The sequence below is a fragment of the Dioscorea cayenensis genome, chromosome 17 (genome assembly GCF_009730915.1).
Source record: "Dioscorea cayenensis subsp. rotundata cultivar TDr96_F1 chromosome 17, TDr96_F1_v2_PseudoChromosome.rev07_lg8_w22 25.fasta, whole genome shotgun sequence".
In the NCBI taxonomy this organism is placed as follows: domain Eukaryota; kingdom Viridiplantae; phylum Streptophyta; class Magnoliopsida; order Dioscoreales; family Dioscoreaceae; genus Dioscorea; species Dioscorea cayenensis.
This window is the reverse complement of record NC_052487.1, coordinates 2,537,741-2,560,067: the sequence shown is the minus strand read 5'-3', so window position 1 is coordinate 2,560,067 and position 22,327 is coordinate 2,537,741. Positions and strand designations below refer to the sequence as shown.

The 22,327-nt window shown below is 35.9% G+C and overlaps 5 protein-coding genes across 6 annotated transcripts; 2 read left to right on the top strand and 3 right to left on the bottom strand.

Annotated features, from left to right (window-relative positions):
* The first annotated feature begins 286 nt into the window (after positions 1–286).
* Positions 287–4,569, top strand: LOC120280648 (formin-like protein 20). The gene is made up of 7 exons (XM_039287551.1): positions 287–449; positions 549–626; positions 1,417–1,455; positions 1,559–2,104; positions 2,209–2,295; positions 3,980–4,171; positions 4,262–4,569. Exons 1-7 carry the CDS (start codon positions 354–356, stop codon positions 4,394–4,396), a joined length of 1,173 nt encoding a protein of 390 aa, XP_039143485.1. The 5' UTR covers positions 287–353; the 3' UTR covers positions 4,397–4,569.
* A 1,949-nt stretch (positions 4,570–6,518) lies between these two features.
* Positions 6,519–7,786, bottom strand: LOC120280491 (zinc finger protein STAMENLESS 1-like). Its single transcript, XM_039287349.1, has 5 exons — positions 7,774–7,786; positions 7,576–7,688; positions 7,359–7,478; positions 7,153–7,228; positions 6,519–7,041 (listed from the first exon to the last, which is right to left on the bottom strand). Coding segments are annotated over exons 1-5 (834 nt in total). The 5' UTR covers positions 7,776–7,786.
* Positions 7,787–9,364: 1,578 nt separating this feature from the next.
* On the bottom strand, positions 9,365–11,677 carry LOC120280647. Its single transcript, XM_039287550.1, has 6 exons — positions 11,401–11,677; positions 11,096–11,307; positions 10,697–10,999; positions 10,223–10,600; positions 9,892–10,103; positions 9,365–9,793 (listed from the first exon to the last, which is right to left on the bottom strand). The coding sequence occupies exons 1-6, from the start codon at positions 11,670–11,672 to the stop codon at positions 9,548–9,550; spliced, it is 1,623 nt and encodes a 540-aa protein (XP_039143484.1). The 5' UTR covers positions 11,673–11,677; the 3' UTR covers positions 9,365–9,547.
* Positions 11,678–12,965: 1,288 nt separating this feature from the next.
* Positions 12,966–15,167, top strand: LOC120280650 (NAC domain-containing protein 92). The gene is made up of 3 exons (XM_039287552.1): positions 12,966–13,373; positions 13,482–13,747; positions 13,937–15,167. The coding sequence occupies exons 1-3, from the start codon at positions 13,220–13,222 to the stop codon at positions 14,387–14,389; spliced, it is 873 nt and encodes a 290-aa protein (XP_039143486.1). The 5' UTR covers positions 12,966–13,219; the 3' UTR covers positions 14,390–15,167.
* Positions 14,225–21,928, bottom strand: LOC120280646 (KH domain-containing protein At4g18375-like). Of its 2 annotated transcripts, XR_005542379.1 has the most exons (10): positions 21,818–21,928; positions 20,336–21,031; positions 19,216–19,686; positions 18,866–19,111; positions 18,514–18,717; positions 16,657–17,147; positions 16,477–16,576; positions 15,547–16,143; positions 15,179–15,243; positions 14,225–14,336 (listed from the first exon to the last, which is right to left on the bottom strand). XR_005542379.1 is itself a non-coding variant. In XM_039287549.1 (8 exons), exons 2-8 carry the CDS (start codon positions 20,987–20,989, stop codon positions 15,970–15,972), a joined length of 2,340 nt encoding a protein of 779 aa, XP_039143483.1. In that variant the 5' UTR covers positions 20,990–21,031; positions 21,818–21,928; the 3' UTR covers positions 15,376–15,969. The 2 variants fall into 2 exon arrangements, 1 of the variants encoding a protein (XP_039143483.1); XM_039287549.1 differs by lacking the exons at positions 14,225–14,336; positions 15,179–15,243 and having other exon boundaries at positions 15,376–16,143.
* Positions 21,929–22,327: the final 399 nt, after the last annotated feature.

Below are 22,327 nucleotides of genomic sequence, written 5' to 3'. Positions count from 1 at the left end.
ATAGGGCAGAGTTAATCTCTCAACCTGCACTCTGCATATGCTAATAGGGCAGAGTTAATCTCTCAACCCGCACTCAGTATATTCTAGGTTTTGGTTTTTTAATAGGGATGAAGAAGACCAAGTCAATAAACCAAAAATTCATTTAATATCATGTAATTTTATATTTCAACCAGGGACGAGAAGGGAAGAATGTAAAAAGTTTTTATTACGGATTCGGATCCGGGTGCTGCCAACGAAGCTCCGAGAAGTGAATCCGATCCGTTACGGTTTTCTCGCAGAGACATATAACTAGTAGTTCTACCCAACGCTGAAGGCTGGAAGAGAAGACGCTTCAAAGAGAAACCAGAGCTGCGATGATGGCGTCACAGCCGGCCTCCGGCGATGGATCCTCGCTGGACATTCGAGAAATGTCCAGGGACCAGCTTCTCGACATCATGTACCAGATGAAGGTATTCGTCTCTTGACCTTCTCCTCCTCAACCTTCTTCTTCTTCTTGGCTGGTGCTCTCTTTTTGAAGATTTCCGATGGTTTTGTGATCGATGTTGCAGGAGCTAATCGACCAGAACCCCCAGCTTGCGAGGCAAATTCTAATCGACAACCCTATGCTGACCAGGACTGTATTTAAGGTATTCATTTTTTTTTTATGAGGGTTTTCTGTTAATTAGGGTTTTGGTTTTGTGATGTTATTGGTCTTCCTGAATTTATTTTGGTCATTGTAATGTGGGTTTTCTGGGCGCAGCTTGTCTGCCTGCAAAGATGGGTTTTTTAATTTGTAATCATTCTGTTTGTTATCCGATGTGAACTGTGGGTTTTCAAGTATTCAATTTTTCTAGCTATGGAATAATTCTGGATGTTGATTTGTTAGTTAGGAATGAGGATGTATAAATTGGATGGAGTTCTAGTTGGAAAAACTTTTTCAATTTGTGCTTTCCGTTAGAGAAAAACAGAATAACATTGCTAGTTTGAGAAAAAAATTTTGATGTATAATTGACCTGTTCATTGCCAGTATTTGTTATGCAAGCATAATCATTTGAATATGGTATTAGCAGCGTGGTAATGTATGCATTATGCAAATTGTTAATGAGTATCATGGCCAGCAAGCTCTCACATCTCACTGCACTATGGTATGCTTACATAGAATAAAATTATAAAAGTACTGCTGACTTAATGTGCCCATTTCATGCTTTTGGAATAAAATTTGATAGACAGATGTATTTTCTTTACCAAATCAAATGGCTACTTAGTATCTATCCTTAATAGGACTAGTAAATTATCTTTCTTCTAGTTTTCTCTTGCTACCAATTGTTGTTGGGTGGATGATTTAAAATTTATGCCTCACAGACAATAGTGGGAAAGCAGGGGTAAATTTTCTTATTTGAAGTATATAATGTTATGTCTTAATTTAATTTGTTGCAGGCACAAATCATGCTGGGAATGGTGCGTCCGCGCCAACAGGTAATTTTTTTGCTCTTAGCAACACTTCGCAGCATACTGAATTGATTTCTGTTACCTGCATAAGATCTAATGATTTGCTTGGTTCCACTTACCAAATTTATAGCAACCATCATCTCAACCACAACAAGCACAAACAGCACAGCAGCCAAATGCTCAAACTATTCAATCTTCCTCTGTTCAAGCTGGAGTAGGTGGTTCTTCCCAACCCCTAGTACCAGCTAGACCAACTCATTCTCAACCCTCCATGTCCATGTCATCTGCTTCTATTCCACCGTTGGCCTTTCAGTCACAGTCAATGCCTTCAAATCCCCCATCCTTACCTCAGCAAACTAAGAACATTTTGAATCCTCAAATTCCTTCAGCAGCTCCTCCACATTCTATATCTACTCATAATCCACCTCTTCCCCCTCCCCCTGCTCCACAATACCCAATTCCTCAAGCTCATTTACCTATGACTGCTGGTTTGACCCAACAACCTATGCAAATCCCCGGTGCAATGCATCAGCCAATGCAGCCACCTTTGCCCCAACACCCAAGACCATCTTCCATGCTGCCATTTCCTCATCAAGCTCATCCGCAGATGCCCCACAATGTTGGTTATCAACCATCAAATATGCCTCTACAGCATCTGTCACAGCCTATGTTCCATGTGAGTAAACTGTAGAAGCTTCGAAATTTTGCCTTGTTTTTTGTGATCTTTTTTACTCATTAAATGAAGAAATCACTTAAGAATGTTTCTTAATGTTAATTCAGTCTGGGGGCAATCCATCACTACCATCTTCCTTTCCACAAGGGCAACCTCCTTTACCAAGCCATCCACCGCCTCAACAGCTTTATCAGGTGATATTTTTATCTGCAATATGCTGTTTGTGCTACATATGCAGTAGATTTTTTCAATTTGATATTTGATTAATGAATAGAAAAAGAATGGAAAGAGAGGTATTGCAATAATATATAATGGTAACATAATGGTAAATTTAATTGGGCTCTATTTGATGGGTCACTTTGCTTGTTTCTTTTCTTGCTTCTACTTTATGGTTTTCACTCCTCATAGTGGATATCTTCTTGACTCTATTTCTGTCATTCTTACAATTATCATATTTGTATCTTATACCAATTCTGTTTTACTTTCTAAAATTTCTATGAATTTTTGTAGGTTCATCATCGTATTCATTAAATGGATTTTATTCTTATTGTTTGATGATCTTAAGATTGGATGTACTTATCTTTTGTACTTGTGTTGAGCTGTTGATCAATCAAATGATTGTTTTACCCCTATGTTATGTTTATTTGTTGTGAGATGAAGTCAGTCAGTATGTAGGGCTGTATCACTTACATCGAATGTGTGGAAGTCAATGAAGTTAAAATTTATAAAGGATTTCATTTCTCCTTACCATGATCTTTACCATGGAGTGGAATTGTTGTGAAATATAAAGCTTTATAATGCCTTACAAAGAATCTAATAAATGCTCAAAATTCTTGTTCCAGTTGGCTGAGGACAATGAGTTAGAACCCTTAAATTTATGAATGTATGTCCTTTGCATTTGCCAAAACTTGAAGAAAAAACAGAAGTTATTCATCAAAAGAAAAATATTTCTTTTTAACAAGACAAAATTTTAGTTTATCATATTATAATCTTAGAGAGAATTATAGGCATCTTAATAGTAAGCAAATCTATTAGTGATCATTAGCTAGAATTACTGTTATCTATGTGCTATCACATGGCCTATGATTTTCTTTACCTGGTTCCTAACTTCATGATCTTCCCTTCTCTCTCACTTTTGTCTTATTTATTTATTTATTTATTTTTATGAAGCTTTTTTGATGTTTTGAAATTTTCCATATTTCTTCTTTGGTTCATATCATTTTAGATCTTCTAAATCTTCTATCCCTTCTCCTCCTTTCTCCTAGATGACTTTTCTGTTTTCCTGAATCATTGTGTGAGATTCCTCTTCTCCTGAAACTTCACACTCGGTTTGACCAAGTTTGTGTCTCAACAGCTGACTGACGTTTATCACATTCATAGTTTGATTGAAAACCTTACATTTCCTTTTGATTGATGGCTTCTATAAATCTTTTTTCTAGTTCAGATAATTTTTATTGAGTTCACATTTTAACTCGTATTCACTATCCTGTGTCATGACACAATTCTGTTGCACATTTTTTTTTAAAAATATTTTTCCCATTCGTGTATATTATCTTATTAAATATGTTTCATGATTTTGGAAGTTAAAAAGGTTTGACCTCAGGTTCATCATGCACCAAAAGGTCCATAGTGAACATTATCATATATATTCTTGAGCCTGTCACGGATTTGATCCCTTATATATGGGAACAAATTTCTGTGGTCTCTAATTGAAAATTTGCTGATAAAAGTCAATGAGTTTGGACTGACTTGTACCTTGTTTTTAAGTGAACTACTTAAACAAGGATCAGCCTTCAACAACCAGTCTCCCTTTTCATTGTCGCTTGATATGCATGTTTTATTGATAGCTACTGTTTGATCGACAATGTATCATTGCAGGGAAGTTCACATATGGGTACTGACTTTGGAGTCCAAGTTGGGAACACCATGCAAGGAGACAGAGGAGCACCGTGGGCACTTGGTCTACCAGAGAACCCAATGCCCATAACTCAATTACCAGGGCCACCACCATTGCCTTCTGGACAAATGGTCCCTGGGCCAGGCGTCAGTGGTCCTCCCCGACCACCTCAGGTGATCTCAATCACTCTGTCAACTTCACTGATTCAATATAAACCAAAAATAATATTTTCAGCTGAAGGTTTATCTTTTGTATTTTTACAGCTAACATCTGAGATGGAGAGAAATCTCCTTGAGCAAGTCATGAGCCTCACTCCAGATCAGATTAATCTCCTGCCTCCAGAGCAAAGAAACCAGGTAAAACAACTGCAGGAAATGCTAATGGTGAGAAATCGCTAAGTTAGAGATTTATAATCCCAAGTTTCTCTGCAGTAGTTGTAGTAGTAGTAGTAGTAGTACTTCTACTTCTTCTGATTAAAGATTGATAAAGTTATATTTCATTCAGCTGTTTTGAATCCTTTTAGTCAAATTGATCATGTTCCAATACAATGCCAGATAGTGTGTAGTGTCTAGTATGTGTGTGTGTGACTTTGAAACCAGGCAGGGCAGGCAGAGTTCTTCTGATCCCAGCTTGAAATTGGAGCCTTACAAGTCTCATTCTCCTCTGCACAGGTGATAATGATGATGATAATGCTATTGTTTGTTGATTTCTTTGTTATCATCTGTTAAATAAAATAAAATAAAATACATAAATTTAAAAAATAATAATAAAAAATTAAAAGAAAGAAAAGTAAAACAAACATGTATGTAATGTTGATGTTTGAGAATAGAGATAGGAGTAGTAACTGGGAAAGGGAAACCACAGATACCCAAAAAGGATGGTGACTTGAGATAGAGAGAGAGAGATGTTGGATGGTGGTGATGGTGGTGTATAGACTGCCGTAGGATTCTCTCTTGATCATCTGATTCATCTCTCCCAACACTTGGACAGCATAAGACACAGCATCCCAGGTTCTTGTCTCTCTCTCTTTTTCTCTCTCTGTTCTGTTCTGTTCTCTTTGAAAAGAAAGAAACAAAGAAAGTTGCATATTATTTATTTATTTATTTAATATATATTTAAATAAATTAATTAATTAAATAAATAAAAGAAAAAGCAGCAGCAGCAGCCGCAAATGCGTGATAAATGACAGGGATGAAAAGCGGCTGTTCATGAGCGCCGTACCAATGAAAGCACTGAATCGAGAGCAGCTCTCTTCTCATGTCTCAAAACCAACGCCTTTGCATTTTACCTCATTGATCCTTTATTTTATGTTTATTTTATTTTATTTTTCTATGTATAACAAAGACTAAGATTGATAGTATTTATTTATATATGTACTTTCTAGTACATACTAAAAGATCATCTAAGTTCAAGTGATATTTCTTCATATTTAAAGGATTCAGATGATGCTTTTAGTATCATGTTAGGATATGTAATTATATTTTATTTACTTTATATAAATATGATATTGTTTTAACAGGACCCATGAAATTTATCTCATTTATGTTAGATTTTTTTTTTTCTGTGTGTGTGTTATATATCTTTCATAAAAATGGGTAAATATTAATATGTATATGTAAACACCATATATGTTCACTTACGCTACAAATTATTGGCACTAGATTTTTTTTTTTTTTTTTATTTCTCCATCTTGAGAAAATAAGAGGTCAATCTTTTAATATGTAAGTTGACTTTTTATCATAAAGTTTATACATAAAGTAAAATATTTTCCAAGGGTATACATATACATAAGAAACTAGCTAGTGTTACAGGAGCAATTTTCTTCAGATATATATGCTACTTATAAAAAAGAATAAAATAAATAAATAAAAAGTAGGTAATAAAGATGCCCCTCTAAACTGGCCTCACGGTACGTCCACTCTCTCATGCAGGAACGGACATTATTCATGCATTTAACTTGTTATTTCAGAATCCAGATGCTCTTATTATATGAATATACTAATAATAACAACAGCAACAACAACAACAACAATAAATAAAATATAAATATATTTTTTGAAGGTCAAGTTCTCTGAAAAGAAAGATTAAAAGCATTTAACTTTTTGACAAGACATTCTCGAGAAGCTAAATATATGTTTGTGAGCTGTGTGTGTGTTTTGGAGAGGACTCAGGAGGAGTTGAAACCCTTGCACAGAGAGCATGAGCCACCCTTCATTCTCTAGGCCTTTTCTCCTATTGTCCCAGCACAAGTTGCAAAAAACAGACTTGCCTTAATTCAAAAGGTTCCCAATTTGGAGAGAGAGATAAAGAACCACACACTCACACACACACACACACAAACACACACTTAAAAAAGTCCTACAATCTTTCAGTTAATGTCCATTTTTTTCTCTCATACTCTCTATATTTCCACACATCCATTCAAAACAAGTCAGTCAAAATCAAAGAAGAAGAGATTTGAGACAAGAAATCATTCATATATCATCAAAATCTTTAATGACCTTGTTAATTATATATCAATCAATCAACAAAGCTTGGGTTTGAAGTACTCCAGTTCACTCCTAGTCCTTCTCCTTGGTTGTTGTTGTTGTTGTTGTTGTTGTTGTTGTTGTTGTTACTAGTAGTTGCACTTTCTCTAGTTACTGGAAGTCTATCTCCAACCTGAAAGTTCTGAGGAAGTGGAGCTCCATAACAAGTGTAGTTTGTTTGATCACCCCCACCACTAGTACTATAATTAGGGTTAGGGTTTACTGCTTGCCTCTGTGAGTTTACCCCACTTCCACTGCCACTAATGACATGGCCAATGAAATAGTCACCAACTGGAGGGTGATGGGGTGGAGGAGGATAAGGAGCAGGATAAGCCACATGATGTGAAGAAGAAGAAGAAGAAGAAGAAGAAGGGTAAACATATGGTTGTGTTGGTAGTCTTGGATACATTGGCCTGAGAGGCAAACATTGTTCAGCAACACCTCCTCTGTGCTGGAAACTCCCTGGGCTTATACTTTGCATTCCACCACCTCCTCCTATGTTCATCTCCCTCAACCTAATCCATTATTATTTTCACCAACATATATATTATAAATGAAAGAAAAGAAAAAATCACAGTGAATTATAATATATATATGTTTGTGTGTGTGTATATATATATATATACCCAATATGAGATCCATGGCCTCCATCAGTGCTGAAAACCAGTTGGCGAGCTCTGTTGAGTGTCTCAGTCTCCCTCTCTGAATTATACAAAGAATTAACAATATCATATGATGAAGTACATGCATACATATATATCTATATATATATATATATATATAGATATAGTGGGAGATATAGAAATGAAAAGAGAGAGAGTGGATTAATTGCCTTGGCGATGTCTGTTCATGTGGCCACCAAGAGCTTGAGATTTGCAGAACTTTAAGGAACAAAAACGGCACTCATAAACCTTGGCATCATCCTTACCAGAACCCTTCTTCTTCTTAAACCCTAAATAATGTTTTGAGGTTAAGATTTAGCTAGTGAACTTGAACAAGTGAAGGTATAGTGACCACTGTTTGATCAAAAAGAGAAAAGCTTAATTTACTGGCAGTGTCAGTGGAAGCAGCAGTTGTGGTGGAGCTCTCTTCCAAGGGTTGTTTGCCATACTCCTCAGGCAAGTTGTTCAGGTCCAAAGGGTTCCCTTCTGGTGTACTCCTCCTACAACAACACCAAATCCAGTCACTTATACATATATATATATAGGAGAGCAAGAGAGAATAAAGAAAAGAGTCATATAATTTACATGATAATTTCTCTTAGGAGAGGAAGAGAGATATATATATATATATATATATATAGAAGACAAAGAATAAGAGAGAATGGAGAACTGGTTGTGAATGTATAATCAACTGGGAGAGAAGAAAAGGATGGAAGGGAAAGAGTTATAGTAAGAGTTTAAGAGACACAAAGACTGCAGTTTGGGGGATGGTCTTTAAGAGGTGAAGGGGTGGTGTGAAATGTGAATAGATGAGAGAGAGAGAGAGAGAGAGAGAGAAAAAGAGTAAGAGAGTTTGAGAGATGGAGAGGGGTGGCTTTCAAGGTCCTTCTATCAGTTCTCACTGCATAGCCGTCGCTTTCTCTCTCTCTTATCTATATTACTATTATTTTATCTTCATCAAAACAACACTTAGCTTACTAACTTAGCTTATATAGATATATATATATATATATATATGTGTGTGTGTGTATGTGTATATGAACTGAAAAGAGAGACATTGGTTTCCGTGAGTGTTAGAGGGGAAGGGGAGGGGAGGGGCTCTGGGGGAGTACTAGTGCTACTTGGTTGGGATGGGGGGAGAGTGAGAGGGACGTGCCCTTGCTGCTTTTCTACCCTACAAAACCTACTCTATAATACACTCTTATGTCTTGTATCTCTTTCTCTGTCTATTATTTATTTACTGAGCTGGCTCACAGAGTTGAAGGGAAAATTAATTTATTATTAAAAGACAGTGAAAGTGAAAGCTTTGCATGAATAATTATAAGAGAAGAAGAGTGGAATGAGAGAGAGAGAGAGAGAGAAGCATTGGATTCATAAATGGGAGAGTGAATGAAGAAGGACATGTTGGGAGGTGGAAGAAGGTGATCCCTTTGAGGGTAGTAAAGACAAGGGCACCTCTTACAAAGTGCTGCCCGGATATTTAGTTGAGAAGGGCATGCTAGGGGCTAGTCTATGAGATGAAGGGCCTATATGATTAGGGTCATCAGAAAGTACCCTTGTGCTCATGGACATGGAGGAAGAGGGAGGAAGAAGAAGAGCAAGAGGAGCAATGCAAGTGTTGTTTTCAAGTGTCCCTTTGGTTTCTGTATCTTTGCAGGTCCACCCCCACCATCCTTGTGACCTGTTTGCAACTATGTGTCTCTTATTCATCATGTTTCACTTATGTCTTTTTTTTTTTTATTATGATTTTAATTTGTTGTACATACAAATATATATATATATATATAGATATGATCTTCTGCTCCCTATTGTTTGAATGGTCCAGTGCTTAAAAAATACAAATGATGTAGACCTTGGTTGGTCTCACATAGTAATTAATAATATGATCATGAAGCTAAAAAGATGAATGATTTGAGGACTTAATGAAACAAATCTAATGAGCTAGATCCATTACACTTTAGAGTTATCAATTGTTCTAAAAAGAGTAAAGAGCTTCATTGGTTTGAGCCATCATGCTTTAATTGCTATACCTTATCTTTTCTTAGTCACATGTTCAAGCTTCTAGTTAATTATTAATTAATGTAGTAATGCAGTAATGCAGTTTAGATATAATATAATAAAGACTAATAATAAAAAGCAAAAGCTACTAAAGTTATTCTTGTCTTCGTCTCTACTCTCTCACAACTTTTACTTTTTATTATCAAGAACAAAATCTATAGCTCTTGCTCTTCTTTCTTTTTCTTTTCCTTTTTTACACTATATATGTCTGTGTGTGTGTGTGTATATATATACAAAGATGAAGTCCTTGGCACTTTATCTTTTCATCAAGAACTCTAAAAACTAAGTGAATTATTAGTGATCAGTGTACAGGGAAAAACAGTGGGGAGGAGTCTCTTTGAACTTTGCCATCCAAAACCTCTACTTTGTTCAACTTCTCTTCACACCAGTGCAATTGTTCTTCACTGATTCCTGCCATTCTTAGCACTCTGGACACCACTTTCAAGTCTATAAGCACCATCAGTGCTTCCATTCCTTGTGGATACTTTGCCTTCCGTTTTTTGAAACATTTCCTGCTTCTTTCCAGCTCTTTGATCCTCATCTTCTTCTGAACATCAATATAACAACATGCTATTAATTAAGGCAGAGATTAATTAGTAAGACAACTAAGAAAGCTGATGATTAGGAGATGATGTGTTTAATTACTTTTCTATGTGCTCTCTTGATCAAGAAGAGATGGTTTTGATCAACTGAGATTGTTTTCTTGATTATAAAGGCTCTGAACATCTCACAAGGGGTCTCTTTATCAGCCTCAAGAAAGCTCATGAATGTTTTAATGCAGTCTTCTAAAATAACCAGGAATTCAGTATATGAAACCCTTGAACTCACTTCCTCCTTTCTCTCATCACCTTCTAAATCTTTAAACAAGCAAAGATTTATTCATTAATTGATTGATATATTAGTGATCAAAATTGTTTAAATGAAAAAAGAGAGGAATATATATATGTGTGTGTGTGTGTGTGTGTATGAAACTAACCTTTAAATTCAGGAACTTGGAGTAGTTTTGGAGAGCAAATCCTCATTCTAGCATAGACTTCAGGGCGACGGCCATGCTCGAAAGGCTCGTTCTCGATGAACCGATGAAGAAGGACTTCGAATTGCTGAAATTGTTGAGCAACTCTTGCAGGACAACCTGAATTCTTCATGCATTGATTAACATTGATTGATCTCTGAAAATGGCTGTAATTCCAATTCAATGCCTCCCAAGTTAAGCAAATTTGAGACACATAAGCACTCTCCAACTCTTCATATGGGTTTCTTATACTCCCTTCTGGTGAGTGCTTCCTCAGTGGTGTCAACTTGTGAACTATTCTTTGAGATATTGATCTTTTGACCTTGAATGTCCTAAGATATTCTGGTGAAGTTTCATGCATGCAGAGTAACATATGTATAATATTTAGCAAAAGAAAATTAAATTATTGAAGAAGAGAAATAGTAATGCATGCAGAACCTGTTTCATTGAGTTTCTGTTCACTGATCCTATCAAAGAAGAGCATTTCTTCGTCGTATTTACGGAACATTGTGTACGATTCCCATCGAGAGGAGCTTCGTCTCGACGAAGAGGAGAAGGGGTAATCGGTTTCGGAGTCTCGAAGTATAGCTGAACTTCTCCATTCAATGGAACTCTTTGAGGTGGAGTAATCTCCATTCAGAGACTCACCATAGTTTTGCTGCTTCTTCTCTTTATGAGCTTCAATTATGATGTACTTCTTCTCATCAGAATTAGCTTCTTCTCCATTAAACACTTCTTCAACTGTTTCCATTAAAGTCTTAAAAATATATAAACATATATATAAATATATATATATATATAAGAAACAAATTTAAATTTTTGGAAACACATACATACCATCAAAAGCAGCATTTTCAGATGAGGATATGATTGGTGAAGGACAAGCAGAAGGTGTGGATAAAGCATCACAGTCTGCAAGATCATCCAAAGGGGAATCATATTCTGAAAAATCTGAGAAGAAAACATGGTCTTCCTCTCCAATAACCTCAACAGAGATTGAACCACAAGAAATGTATCCATCTTCACACTCATTCTTCTCCACAAAATCCCTACAAAAATAAACACTTAGCATATATATATATATATATATATGAAACAGAAACAAAATTCATGCATGCATGCATGCATGCATGCATGCAAACCTTTGAGAGAGTAGAAGAAGTCTTTTGGAGTAGAGAGAGTTGAAGAGCTTGCAGAGAAGAAAGGAAGAGATTTGGAAGAGGAAGAGAAGGAAAAGAAACATTAGATTGGCATGAGATCTCCATTGTAGAGTAGTTGTGATGTTGTTTCCATGGAATGAGAAGGCAACAAAGAATGAGAGAAAGGTGGTGGGAGAGCTTATTGTTGTTGATGATGTTGTTGATGTTGTTGCATTATAGAAAAAAGATGGCAGGATGATGTCTCTAAGGTTCATAGTGCTTTTAATTTCTCAGGGTTGAGACCACACAATGACACCTTTTATTAGTAGCTTAAAGATAATCACATTCATATAATTTTTTTTTAAAAAAATTATATATATACTTGTAGTAGATATCAAGGAACACATCAGCTCAAGTAAAGCACCAAAAAGAATAAACTAGTACATTTCTTCTTCCTTTTTTAGTTAATTATAAAGTGTGATTCATGAAAATGGGGGAAAAGATGAAGCAGAAATGATAGGTGATGTGGATGGATGTTGGGGGAGATTGCTTATATGGTTAAGCTAAGTATCACCACTAATCTTGTTTTCCACTGATTAATTAACCATTTTAGTTATTTATATATACACACACTTACTTTTCCAATTCTTATTATGCTGATTTTTTCATGAGAAAACTTGGTTATATATATATATATATATACATAATTAGATTCAAATTATTAGCTTTAATCCTTTGAGCCAGTATATGATCCAATCCTCAATTCTAATTAGAACCCAACCATGTTGATCAATACAGTAAACATCAGTAAAAGGCCTGCTCAACTCGCTATCCTGTCTAATAACCTATGTAACATGCATGCTTAAAATAATTATTATATTAATTTTAATATTTTACTAATTAATGAAGTAATCAACATTCTAGGATTAAACATAGCAAGAGATTAACCCCTTAAAAAGTAAAAACCTTTATTTAATATTAGTTAATTCATAACAAATCAGTACATATATTATGTAATAAATGCATGTAAGTCATATACAAAGCAGTACCTTAAGTATTGTACCAACCCCAAACAGTTTGTTAAATTATTTCTAGCTTAGGATTTAGTTTCACTATAAATCTAGTAGAAATAGAATTACGCGGTTATAATTATTTCAGTTATGATCTATGGTTTATACACAATCTACAGTTCATACATATCTGTATCTATGTGTATATGTATAAGTGTGTATACATACATACATACAAACATACATACATATATACATTCACATGCATGCATACATATATATATAATAATATATATAGAGAGAGAGAGAGAAAGAGAGAGAGAGAGAATTTGTATTTAAATGGGAGTGAAGAATTTTCTAGAGAAATGGTTGCACTCAACCAAATTTTATAATGAGAATTAAAAGCTTGAGAGAGAGGCTGCTAAAAAAAAGTGGAGATTGGAACGGGTCATTGTTTTTATATTTTGGCCATCTGACTGGTAGGAAAGAAGCTGTTGTGGTTTGGTGAGACCAAACATGATACCCAAACTAGTGTGCCATAAGACTCCAAATTTTCCAACCAAATTGCCCAAAACCACCACCAATATTTACAACCAGACCCATTAAATCCTTTCCCTCTTTTGTCCATTCCCATTCATATACATTAGACCCAAATGGACATATAAGTAATTTTGAAAGTTTATACACTATAGTTTGTTTTTTTTTTTTCAAAGAGTTGGATGAGATTAACACTGCTTCTAGAGAACAGTTACCTTCTTCCATTAATATCCAACTCTCTAATACCACACAACCTTCAATTCAGTTAGCTAACAATGGAGGCCACTCTTCCTCCAGGATTCAGGTTCCATCCTACTGATGAAGAGCTCATCACTTACTATCTCACACACAAGGTGTCCGACTTCGGCTTCATCGCCCGAGCCATTGCCGAAGTCGATCTAAACAAGTGTGAGCCATGGGATCTGCCAGGTTACAACACAATAAGATGCAAATATATATATATATATATATATACATATAAGTTTTTGGTGCTTCATTAATTATATTAAGTGATCAATGTGTGTGTTTGGAATGCAGAGAAGGCAAATATGGGAGAGAGGGAATGGTACTTCTTTAGCATGAGAGATAGGAAGTATCCTACAGGGTTAAGGACCAATAGAGCAACCAATGCTGGTTACTGGAAAACCACAGGCAAAGATAAGGAGATCTTTCATTGTGGGGCAATGGTTGGAATGAAGAAAACTCTAGTGTTCTACAAGGGTAGAGCCCCTAAGGGTGAGAAAACCAATTGGGTCATGCATGAGTATAGACACCAGACCAAGTTCCCCTACAGACCTACAAAGGTAATATTTATTCATGCGCATGATAAATGTATATCTATCTATATATATATATATGTTCCCCTATAGACCTACAAAGGTAATATTTACTCATGTGCAAGATATATGTCTGTATGTACATATATATATATATATATATATATATATATATAAGTACTCTAACAAGATTGCATTCCTTTAATGGCTTTGTAGGAAGAATGGGTTGTTTGTAGGGTATTCAAAAAGAACTCTAATGGCAAGAGACCTACAAGCTTGACTGAGTCTCCTACAAACACTAACTCACTGAGTGATGTGGGAGAGCTAGATGTGTCAATCTTCAACAATCTAGTTAACAATTCTAGTTCATTTGAGGCTGTGCAAACTAATGAGAACAACAAGCACAAGTATGGCAACAAGGAGATGGACCTGAGTATGTGTATGAATTGGTTTGGTAGAGACGCTTTGAGCTCGAGCCCATTTCCATGGTCATCGAACCTTCTTGGGTCGAACTTTTCATCGAGCCCGACGGTCATGAAGCCATGGCCTAGCATTGCAACCTTGAGCTCTTTCATGGCACAGGATCATGCAACTTCCTCCAAAGCATCAGATTGCGCTGCACAACAGGCTTTTGATCATCAGGATTCCATCTGGAGAGGAGGCTACTAAATGCAAGAAGATTAGCTTAATAATAATATGATTATCCTTTGTTCGTTATGCAAAGTTCAATTGTATAATACTAAGTATCAATGTTATTATGAAAATTATCATTGCTTTTAGTCCAGATCTAAATTAGTTTGTCATCCTAAATGAGTTTATAATGAAAGATTGGCAACACAAAAAAAACAGATATCTTTGCCATGATAGACGCCCCTACAAAACCATTGACTAGTACAATATTCACATATTCCAAATTATGACTTCTTTCTTGGGTTACGTGAAAGTTGAGGATCTGGTACAACTTACAGTACACTAAACTATGTCACAACTTTATTGTTTTGCATGCACTAGTGACTCAATAGTTAAAGTGGAGCATTGATGTCAAGACAATCCAAGCAGCATTTACCATATTTTTGGGAAAAATTACCACCAATAGAAGTTGCACTAGCATATGATAAATTCAGCAGAAACAAAAGCGCAAACGCACTGAGCAAACAAAGCTATAAGATATGAAAGAAGTTGCACTTATACATGATATTCTCAGTACAAACAAAAGCCCAAACACACTGAGCAAACAAATATGTGTAAGATACAAGAGAAATTATTATATATATACTCAGTAAAGACAGAATTTCAAACACACTAGGCAAAAAAAAATGTGTAAGGTATAAGAGAAATTGAACTTACATGTGATATATTCAACAAAAAGAAAAGCTCAAACACAATGGACAAACAAATGACAGATATAAGCTAGTTAACAACCACAGTACTTTCAAGGAAACATAGGTGTAAGCGTACCTCCATGTTCATGAGAAGTTGCCCATCGAATTCTTCTGAAGCAACCACACGCTAGTGTCACATATCTGCATACAGTCAGTATTATCAATGGAACTCAATTCAAACAGCAATATAAGCAAGTTGTGCAAGTACAACAAACTGTACAAGCAAATACTAATAGCAAACTACAATTACTATAACCACTCCTGATTGGTATTTATCATATTAATCAACCAGCCACTCTTGCATGGTTGCATTCATAAAATCAAATTTGCAGGTATTACTAGCTTTGCATAGCTAAGCATCCAGACATAAAAGAAAGAGTAAGATTATTATGCCCCCATTTGTTGATGAAAGTAAAATGAAATCCAATGGAAGGGAAAAAATACCTCAGGGCAGCTAAGGATCATAGTAATGCCAACTGCACCATCAATAATGATTAGCATCGTTGACAATGAAATAAGCACCCTACAATTAGTGGCACTGCTAATATTTTGATGCAGTCTACAGAAGAATAGCAGAACATCATCCATCTACAATGTTGCCAACAAATCCTTGAATTTTCAGTTTGCTTCAGAGTTACAATATTCATTTCAAATAAAATAAAAAAAAATACAGTGATCACAACTTAACTCAGACTTTAATTCCTAAAAGATTGTTATTTCCTACATTAAACAATGCAGATCAGATAATAACACAATTGTGGGTAATTAAACATGTTGGCTGACATCAAATGCTGAATATGCCATAGGAACAAATGGCCAAACCACCATAAACTGAGTTGCGCGAGAGACATAGTTCCCAAAAAAATATCAGAACGAACGAGGCACATATGTTGGTGGAGGCACATCACGCCCACCAGATGCTATGAAGGCCTGAAGGAGACTTTGTGCTGCCTTTATTTGATCAGAGGAACCACATATCTCAATAACACACTCAGATGCACCAGAAAGTGGTTCCCGTAATTGCACTCTCGCTCCAGATATCTATAAGTAAAACAGATATCACAAAAGGACTTAGCTATTATTTTTACTGATAATGTAACATTAGAATTAAACAAATTACAACATGAGCCTCTTAGAGGGTGTTTTTCAGTTAGCAGATAATAAAAAGATGTACTTTCCAATAGAATGAGGAAAGAAGTATTGTTTATAGCTGTTAAACATGACTCACTTGAATTTTCTCTAGCTAAAATGGTTTGGTTACGGACCTACGGTTAGGAATTAGATATATGTCATGAACACCTTCATTCTTTATCCATTTAACGTTTTGTCTGACTAATAAATTTTTCATTCAATAAATACATATAAATCGTCTACCTGAGAGATTTCTGAAATATTGCTCCCACCCACTCCAAGAACCGTAGGTGCAACACCCATAGGAATTTTAATCTCCACAGAATTGTTCATAGTAGAGTACCTGGGATGATGCACCGAAGGGCAATCACAAAACACTTAAATCAGAAAAGAGTTCTAATTGCATGGTAGAAGTTAACCAACCTGGTGGTGCTCCTCAAAGGTCCATCATATGCAGTAGGAATTGGTGCATTATGATATCCAGCTCCACTTGGCAGACCAGGGTACCGAGCCGCATTTGCAGGATCAGGGTACTTGGCACCACTTACAGGATCAGGGTACCAGGTGGCACTTGCAGGATCAGGGTACTTGGCACCACTTACAGGATCAGGGTACCAGGTGGCACTTGCAGGATCAGAGTACCTGGTGGCATTTGCAGGCCCAGGGTATGCAGATACATTAGCAGGGCCTGGACGCTCATCAGCACTCACAGAACTCAGGTAACCAGCAGCACCTGAAGGACCATACCCCACCGAACTCGCTGGACCAGCATACCTGGATACACTGGCAGGACTTCTATACCCATCAGCACTCACAGAACTCTGATACCCAGCCACGCCCATAGGTCCAGGATACCCAGCACGTGTCAGCGAACCAGGACGCTCATGAAATTCATATGGCAGCCCAGAATCCCTCTAAAAAAAATTAGTTCTGAATTCAGAGTGGCTCCTGACTAGACAAATGAATTATAACTACATTCAGCATGAGAGGACTGGAATAACAACAACAATAACCGTTAGTCCCAACTAATAGTGGTCGGCTACATGAATCTTTCCCTTGAATGATGTTCTACGAAAATCCAAGAGACAAAATAAAGCAAGAGCAAACATATCCTTACATAAAGTTTTTATTGCACCTCGTTTAGGTCTACCTCTATCTTTTTTTCCGACACTCCACCTAAAGCGCTTCCACTATCTTTATGGGGTATCTACTGGTTGCCTTAGGGCATCTCCATACCATCTTAAACGATTCTCTCATAACTTGTCACTAATAGGTGCCACTCCTAATATATTTCGGATAACTTCATTCCTTAATCAGTCTATCCTAATTAACGCCTAACATCCATTTCAACATTATCATCTCAATCACGCTCATCTTAAGTATGTTGATTTTTAATAGCCCAACATTTTGACCCATACATCATCGCTAGTGTAATAACCATTCTATAAAATGTACCTTTCAATCTAAGAGATATTTTACAATCAAATAAAACTCCAAAAGCTTCCTTCCATTTTACCTATCCTACTTTAATTCTATTTGTGATGTCTTCTACAAGTTCCCCGTCATCTTGGATGATAGAGCCTACATATCGTAAATTTCTACTTCTACCAATGCCAATATCATATGATTGAAAACATAACTCACGAACGAGCCATTAAACAGTTAAAGCAATATCAAATCTTATAAAGCAATATTCCATTCCTACAATTTGTTATGTGCTCTCCAAATAATCAATCAATCTATGACTTTCAACTCGGTAATTCAGGTTACCAAAATAGCCATAAAGATCATGGAAACAAACAAAAAAGATCTCATAGGTCATCTTATGCCAGAAGGTGTTAAGTCAACATTTGGTAGGAAAAAGCACTCAAGCACTCATCTCATACTAGATTGTTAGTCACTATTTCTGCTAACAAATAGCCAAAATAAAAAACTATGGACAAGCAAGAAATATGGTTGTGAGGATCAAACATATTTTGATACCAAACCATTAGAAAAATTATGAGTGATTGGATATCCATTACATGAAAATGAGGAAATCTAGGCAAGTTACATGATTTTTAAAAAAAAAATGAACAAATTAAAACCCTAGCAACATTACATGATTATATTTTTTTTATGAATATCACAACTCAACTAGAGCACAATACACATTATATATTCATAAAATTAAGCAAAGAGATTATGTAGAGATGAATATACAGTTTCCAAAAGAAACATGCATAACTGATATGTCATCTAACAGTATTAGTCATTTAAAAGCAGAGTATCTACTCGTACCTTGGGAAGTCGATAGCTGGAAGTGTTCCTTGGCCTAACCATAGTGGATGATGGAATTACTCTGGAATCAAAATCATCAAAATCAGCACCTCTATGAAAAGAGCCATGAGGTACAGGATTTGTGGAACTCCTCAGGGTTCTCTCTCTAAGCCTGGACGCTATCTCTATTAGGGCCTCCTTTGCTACACTATTTGTTCCAGATATCTGTGTTAGCCCAAGTCAAATGCTCAGTGCAAAGCATGAACACTTTAACCAAAATACATAATAACAGAACCAGCAGAAAGGAATTATAAATGGCATCAACAATTGGATAGAAATGTGGACTGGCACCAAAGAATGCGGTATACATCACCTGCACAAGCTCTTCATTTGAAGGTATATACTTTGGTTTATCATTCTTGGAGTAAACTCGAATATCTGCATGGGTCCTCATTCTCATCTCAGTAATGATGTTGCCACCTTGTCCAAGAAGGCAACCAACTTTGCTTGAGGGAACCAAAAGCCTTGTTGTGATGGTGCCCTTTTCAGATGTTGCACCTATCTTATCCTGAAGTTGAAGAATAGCAACGATTGTCGGGGAATTTCTATCCCAAGAAGCCTGGGTATAAGTAATACATTAGTTATTTGCATTGCCGTCTTAAACAAACAAAAGTGTGGGCACCTACAAAGTATCAATAACAGGTATAATCTAGGAATACTTACCTCTTTTGAAGAAATAAGAACCACACGCTCATCTGCCTCTGGACCAGTATCTTCAACTTGAATGTGAGCTCCTGTATGTTGCTCTAATTGCCTGACATTCACACCACCCTTACCAATTAGCCCACCAATCTTCTCAGTGGCACACAAAATCCTCATGGAGAATTCATCTGATAAATCATGACTATCTCTAGCGTGACCGTTATCATAACCACCTGGAGCATATCCTGGTGATTTATTCATAAATCCACCAAACCGAGGCATTGGCATCTCATGCAGACCAGGATGTTTGTGAGACCATCCTTGATTTCCCTGAGACATTGAAGGCGGCAACGAGGGACCAGGTGTATACAACCCATTGGTACTGGCGAATATAAGATCTTCTAGAGAAGGGTTCTCCTTGCGAGGATGCCTATGCAAAAGAGAAGATATTTCATACAAAGCCCTCTTCACAACATGTGGAATTCCAGAAATCTGAAAAGTATAATCCAAACATAAATTTCTTAGAAGGGAAAAAGTAACAAGACTCCATAACCTGCACATGGATATAATTGCAGCATCAATCCAAATATACAAGTTTTCAGTTAAATGCATTAGAGGACAAATGGAAAAAGAAAACATATTAACTAATTATGAGAGGCTACAAAAAAAATGCTTCACTTGTTTAGAATTCATCTAATTGTAGCAAGATCAAAGTTAGTACTAATGCAAAGCAAAATAAATGGCTGTGAAAATGTTGGTAAAAATTCAACAAAATGAATCATGCTTACGGATTTAATAACCTAAAGATAAATGCCAGACTAATAGGGCTTCACAAAACTAAGATGATAAAAGGCTTTTGATATTGATCATCATCGAGGCAGTAAAAATGAATGGTGTTGGTATGTTCAACTGAGCTTGATGGTGAACAGACCAAAATTCTTGGAACAATATTTTAACGACTATCTTTTGGCAATGTTAAGCACAAATAAAATTCTCTAGCAGGCAGATGAAAACATTGTCATCATATCATTTCCAACTGAGCAAAATTTCCAAAAGTTCAAGTGTTAAATCTGTTCTTCATATGAAGAACAATTTCAGAGGCAAAGGTACTTTTAAAATATTCAGATAAAGAAAGCATTACCTGCACAAGTTCATCAGTGCGCATAGCACATGGTGGGAGGTGTTCCGCAGGCAAAATGCGAATGCTAGCTCTCGTTTCACTTCGCAGTTTCTGAATCACAGTTCCGCCCTTACCAAGAAGGCACCCAACTTGATTATTAGGAACTAGAATGCGTGCAATGACATCCTCATGATCACGTTCAGCTTTCTCATGCAACACTCCACCACGGATGTAATCATCAGCAGTGATTCTATCATGGACTTTCAAAAGAGCATCCTGGGCTGGACAATCTGGCCGCATTTCCTCACGTTCCTCCTCAGCTGGATAACCATTGTCAGGCTCCGGATCAGAGTCATTATATTCAGATTCCTTTGACAGGTAGCTAAAGATAATAATTACTCTCTCCTCAAAACCAGGAATGGCATCAGCAACCCTAATCTTTGCATGGGTCTCCTCTCTAAGAGCATTGATGATGTCTCCCCCTTTCCCAAGAACACTACCAATCCTCTTTGCAGGGCAGAGAATGCGATATATGGTATCAATAGGTTTAGAAGTCACTGAATCATGGCTGAAGTTCTGACGCTTGTGTTTTCCATTATCAAACTGGAAGGAAGATCTTCTCTTATGACCAACAGATTTCCCATGGCCATAAGCATATGACCTCTCATCATCCATATAAATCTATCAGAACTAAATAACTAACAATCACCAAATAATCTGAAACACAAAAATTCATCAAGATATTATAATGCCAAATATATATAAAGCATTCCAAGAAGTCAAAACCAAATGCAAAATCATAATTGAAAATAGTGAACATTGTGCAGCCAAAAAACATGAAGAATGAAAAAGCAATCGAACTTACGACAAGATAAGCCCATTGAATGCAAATAATGCATTGCAATAATAATGATGATGACAATGACAATTGAAAAATTAAAAAAAGGTCATGTCATCTATTTTAAAAATTAAAAGAAGAAAAAATTCCAACCTAGTCTCAGACCACACATTACAAACTAACATTCATAGCAAATTACATGTCCAAAATAAAAAACATAAATATTTTATGATAACAAAACTATGGATAACATCAGGGCCATTATCAAGAAGCTAAAATCATTCAATGAAGAAGCACATCACCAGTACTCCTTACTAAAAAAAACCTTCTTTTTTTTCTTTTTTTCTTTTTTTTTTTGTGAAGTCTCAACTCTTCGGTCAACAGAATTCATTGCTATGAATCAAAACCCTAGCTCAACGACCAGACAAGAAACAACAAGATTTAAGCAATAAGATTAATAAAGATCACTAATTTGTTCCATCTTCGGATACAATTGCTGAAAAAACACACACACACACACACACACACACATAATAACTGAAAAAAAAAATTAAATAATAACTAAAAAAAAGACGAATAACTCCAACAATCCATAGAAACGAAAACCTAGAACGGTGCTTCAATTGAAGAAGGAAAGAGGACAATCAAAAGGGCAAGAGGATTACCAGTTCGTTTGGAAAAGGGATCGAATTCTTGATGCTTTGTGGTGTCGGAGAACAGAAGAGCGATCCAGCAAGGAAGAGACAACAGGGGCTCATTTTGAGGGGATCGAACAAAGGGTGGTACACGTGCGATGCACGCGCGGGGTTATCAGAAATATATGGACAATCCGACGGCCTAGATTCACGTACTCGTTTGCAAGTTAAAAATATAACAGTGAAAATAATGATAATTTTTTTTTTTCAATTTTCTCCCAAACTGTAGAGGAGTAAAATCATTAAGAAAATAAAAAAATAATTCTTTATTAAGTTTTCCAAAATAAAACAACATAAATACTGTCTTCTTTTTTTTAATGCAATATTAAATATTATTTTTTTAAAATTTACTATTTATATTTAATATATTTTTACAACTTCCAATAAATTATATTCAACTATATATTTTTTAAAACATAAAGATAATATTGAAAAGTTAATATAATTTTTATAAATTTTAAATTATTAACTAAATGCAAT

What these genes read in the sequence shown, in the direction of transcription:
- LOC120280650 (XM_039287552.1), top strand. Translation starts at nt 13,220, where the DNA reads ATGGAGGCCACTCTTCCTCCAGGATTCAGGTTCCATCCTACTGATGAA. An exon ending in TGAGCCATGGGATCTGCCAG is followed by an intron (nt 13,374 to 13,481) that starts GTTACAACACAA and finishes TTTGGAATGCAG; the next exon opens with AGAAGGCAAATATGGGAGAG. An exon ending in TCCCCTACAGACCTACAAAG is followed by an intron (nt 13,748 to 13,936) that starts GTAATATTTATT and finishes ATGGCTTTGTAG; the next exon opens with GAAGAATGGGTTGTTTGTAG.
- LOC120280646 (XM_039287549.1), bottom strand. Translation starts at nt 20,989, where the DNA reads ATGGATGATGAGAGGTCATATGCTTATGGCCATGGGAAATCTGTTGGT. An exon ending in GCACTGATGAACTTGTGCAG is followed by an intron (nt 19,687 to 20,335) that starts GTAATGCTTTCT and finishes TATACTTTTCAG; the next exon opens with ATTTCTGGAATTCCACATGT. An exon ending in CCTTTGAGGAGCACCACCAG is followed by an intron (nt 16,577 to 16,656) that starts GTTGGTTAACTT and finishes GCATCATCCCAG; the next exon opens with GTACTCTACTATGAACAATT.
- LOC120280491 (XM_039287349.1), bottom strand. An exon ending in CATGAACAGACATCGCCAAG is followed by an intron (nt 7,229 to 7,358) that starts GCAATTAATCCA and finishes TGTATAATTCAG; the next exon opens with AGAGGGAGACTGAGACACTC. An exon ending in GGCCATGGATCTCATATTGG is followed by an intron (nt 7,042 to 7,152) that starts GTATATATATAT and finishes ATAATGGATTAG; the next exon opens with GTTGAGGGAGATGAACATAG.
- LOC120280647 (XM_039287550.1), bottom strand. Translation starts at nt 11,672, where the DNA reads ATGAACCTTAGAGACATCATCCTGCCATCTTTTTTCTATAATGCAACA. An exon ending in TGAAAATGCTGCTTTTGATG is followed by an intron (nt 11,000 to 11,095) that starts GTATGTATGTGT and finishes TAATGGAAACAG; the next exon opens with TTGAAGAAGTGTTTAATGGA. An exon ending in CCAAGTTCCTGAATTTAAAG is followed by an intron (nt 10,104 to 10,222) that starts GTTAGTTTCATA and finishes GCTTGTTTAAAG; the next exon opens with ATTTAGAAGGTGATGAGAGA.
- LOC120280648 (XM_039287551.1), top strand. Translation starts at nt 354, where the DNA reads ATGATGGCGTCACAGCCGGCCTCCGGCGATGGATCCTCGCTGGACATT. An exon ending in TGTCACAGCCTATGTTCCAT is followed by an intron (nt 2,105 to 2,208) that starts GTGAGTAAACTG and finishes ATGTTAATTCAG; the next exon opens with TCTGGGGGCAATCCATCACT. An exon ending in CGCCTCAACAGCTTTATCAG is followed by an intron (nt 2,296 to 3,979) that starts GTGATATTTTTA and finishes GTATCATTGCAG; the next exon opens with GGAAGTTCACATATGGGTAC.